The sequence below is a fragment of the Oryza sativa genome, chromosome 3 (assembly GCF_034140825.1).
Source record: "Oryza sativa Japonica Group chromosome 3, ASM3414082v1".
Classification (NCBI taxonomy): Eukaryota; Viridiplantae; Streptophyta; class Magnoliopsida; order Poales; family Poaceae; genus Oryza; species Oryza sativa.
Genome location: NC_089037.1, coordinates 33,325,324 through 33,328,216, shown reverse-complemented (window position 1 = coordinate 33,328,216; position 2,893 = coordinate 33,325,324). Strand labels below are relative to the sequence as shown.

Below are 2,893 nucleotides of genomic sequence, written 5' to 3'. Positions count from 1 at the left end.
TGATTATAAATTATTTTTAAAATATTTGTCTTTCAAATATGGTGATTACAATTAGTCTTAAAAATTACTTTAAAAAATCATATATTTGTTAATACTTTTATACATATTATAATGGAAAATAATGGTTAAAGTTATTTTTTGAAGACCGTGTCCTTATCCAAAACAACAAGTAATATCAACCCGGAGGGAGTAATACCATTGGAATAAATTTTGTTGGAAAGAAAAGGTTCAATGTTTGAGGTGTCCCTGAGATGGATTTTCACATGCTAAGGAGAAGAATCAGGAGCTTCATGAATTGGTGTGATTCATGGCTCCACTTAGCACAATCTGAACAGTTTAGCAATCCTTTAGTTGAAATTGTTTCTCAAAATTTTCAAACTCAATTAAGAACTACTGAAAATTTTCAAACTGAGTGCACCTTGGCCCCATTATCTCAACAAGCTTTGCTGGTTTAGCATGAGATGAGACTCTGTAAAGTTTATATGTCCTAAGTAGTGCATGTCCCTAGTCATGCATGTTTCCAATATCAGCTACCTGTGTGGATGAAATTATCTGCCAATATCAGCTGATTCAACTGAACTTTCATTGAGTCCTTACATCTTTTCTCGTCCTTTTCTCTAGCAAATCACATAGGATTAGTTATCTAGCCGGGAGAGCAAACGAATGGCAACCCTTGGACCAAGCTTGATTGCTCCCCTGCTGTGGCTCCATGATCTCAGACTTCGTCAGAGTATACAGTAATGCACTTTCTTCAGAAATTTTCTTGACAGAATAAGCTCAAGTCACTTAACTCGATGTTAAAGCCCTGTAGCGTATCATGTAAAGCTCATGATTTTGATCTCTTGAGATGACATAGGGCTCCGTTCGTTACCAGGGATTCCCAACCTCCCTCCCGCGTTTTCCACGCGCACGCTTTTTAAACTGTTAAACGGTATGTTTTTTGTAAAAAAAAATTCTATACGAAAGTTGCTTAAAAAAATCATATTAATCCATTTTTTTAAAAAATAGCAAATACTTAATTAATCAACCGCTAATCGCTGCTCCGTTTTCCGTGCTGTAGGAAACCGTTCCCAACAGTGAGTATCGAACAGAGCCATACTGTATGTTCATACATCGTTGCCTAGTTGATGACTAAAAAAACATAAATATTAAGGAATGACATAATATTAAATAATTAAAAGAGGTAAGGCTTCGAACCACACCTTGTGGAGCTCATCAACTGAGCTTGTCCAGTTGATGACTGAAGTGCTGAAAATTTTCCTGGTCTGAATTAAAATACAGTAGTACTGATATAGTAGTACATTTCATATATGCTGCAGACCATTGCCTTTTACAAACAACAACTGTGAATTGTATTATTAGAGCATTGAGTTCTCCGGAAAAAAAGAGTAATGCAAGATAATGGCAAAAGTCACAAAGAAGAGTGTAGATAATTATAGAAGCATCATTCGCAGTTTGAAAAGAAAGGAGGAAGAACCACTTGGTTGATTACGCGTGTATACATAATCTACCTTTTAAAAGCAACGAACAAATGCTTAATTATTTTGAGGGAATCAGATTCTTAATTAGACCAAAAAAGCAAAAAAAAAAACAAAAAAAACTGTTTACTGCTTGGAGATCTTGAAGTGTCCACCCTGAACTTTTGACTGCAAGGTTAATCCATTTTGTCCACCGTCATTTCCCAACCAAAGTTCTCTTTCCCCTAAAGAAAAACACACACAAAAAAAAAATTTCTCTAAGAAAAACACACGAAAATACTATTATTTTCAAGTAGTAGAAGTCAAGCTTCCTTGCTTTGCTTTGCATCCGACCGTTGGGCCAGAGGCTCCAAGCCAACGGTCACCAGAGGAAGAGGTACACTGTCACAGTAGCAAACTCCACAAGCTTCCATCTGCCTTCTTCCATAGGATTCTTCAACCTCTGCTGCACCCCGCAGATTACCAGCTTCCATCCATGGCTGGTCTCCCCTATTTATACACCAACTCCTTCCCCTGCCAGCTTCGTCTCCCAAGGCAAGAGCAACGCAAAGCAAAGAACAGATACTTCTTCTCTCCACCTGCCTCGCAAGCTTCTTCTGTTTCTTGGATCTCACCTCGCCACGCCATTGACGCCATAAGGAGCTTGTGAGAGGTGGTAGCCAAGAAGGAGGAGGAGGAGATGGGGTTCGTGCTGGTGATCTCGCTGCCCTTCATCTTCTTCTCCATCCTGCTCGGCTTCGGCTGCTACTTCCTCGGCAAGCACAAGGGCCGCGAGGAGATGCGCACCGGCGTCGGCGCCCAGGTCTACGGCACGCCGCTGCCGCCGCCCGGCGTCGGAGCGCCGCCGCCGGAGCCGTTCACGGCGAAGAAGGACGGCCCCGAGAATCTCGTCTGATCAGCCTCGGCTGCTGCTGCTGCTGAATCGGCTCATTTCTTTTTCTTGCTATACTGTACTGTTCGTGCCGCGGTGGTGTACATGAAGTGGTTAATTTGGTTGTTCTTCATGTTGAGTTCAGTGTGATAATTTGTAATCACAATCTATGTGTTTCTTTTTTTCTTTTGGTAAAATGGGTTCGAATCCAAAATTTGTAATCACAAATTCGCAATTAGCGCCCAGACAAGTGATTTGATTGATTGGCTATTGGATTGATCCATTTGAATAGGTTCTCTTACTTGTTGCTGATCGTGGAGACGAACTCGAAAACGAGTTGTACTCTGGTTGCTTCCGCATATATGCGAGAATTCAACAAGGTCAATTTCTCCATCCATTGATCTGCCACAAGAGAGAGAGAGAGAGAGAGAGAGAGAGAGAGAGAGAGAGAGAGAGATTTCCACCTCACCCTCGAGCATTTTCAGACAATAATTTTGATTTGATGGATCCGCTTCAGCCTTGCCTCGTCTTGCAGCAAGATAAA

At 41.1% G+C, this 2,893-nt stretch overlaps 1 protein-coding gene across 1 annotated transcript; it reads left to right on the top strand.

The window, feature by feature from the left end:
• The first annotated feature begins 2,002 nt into the window (after nt 1-2,002).
• Nucleotides 2,003-2,619, top strand: LOC4334306 (uncharacterized). Its single transcript, XM_015773803.3, has one exon. It carries the CDS (start codon nt 2,158-2,160, stop codon nt 2,371-2,373), a length of 216 nt encoding a protein of 71 aa, XP_015629289.1. The 5' UTR covers nt 2,003-2,157; the 3' UTR covers nt 2,374-2,619.
• Nucleotides 2,620-2,893: the final 274 nt, after the last annotated feature.

Coding starts and splice junctions, on each gene's coding strand:
- LOC4334306 (XM_015773803.3), top strand. CDS start 2,158: ATGGGGTTCGTGCTGGTGATCTCGCTGCCCTTCATCTTCTTCTCCATC.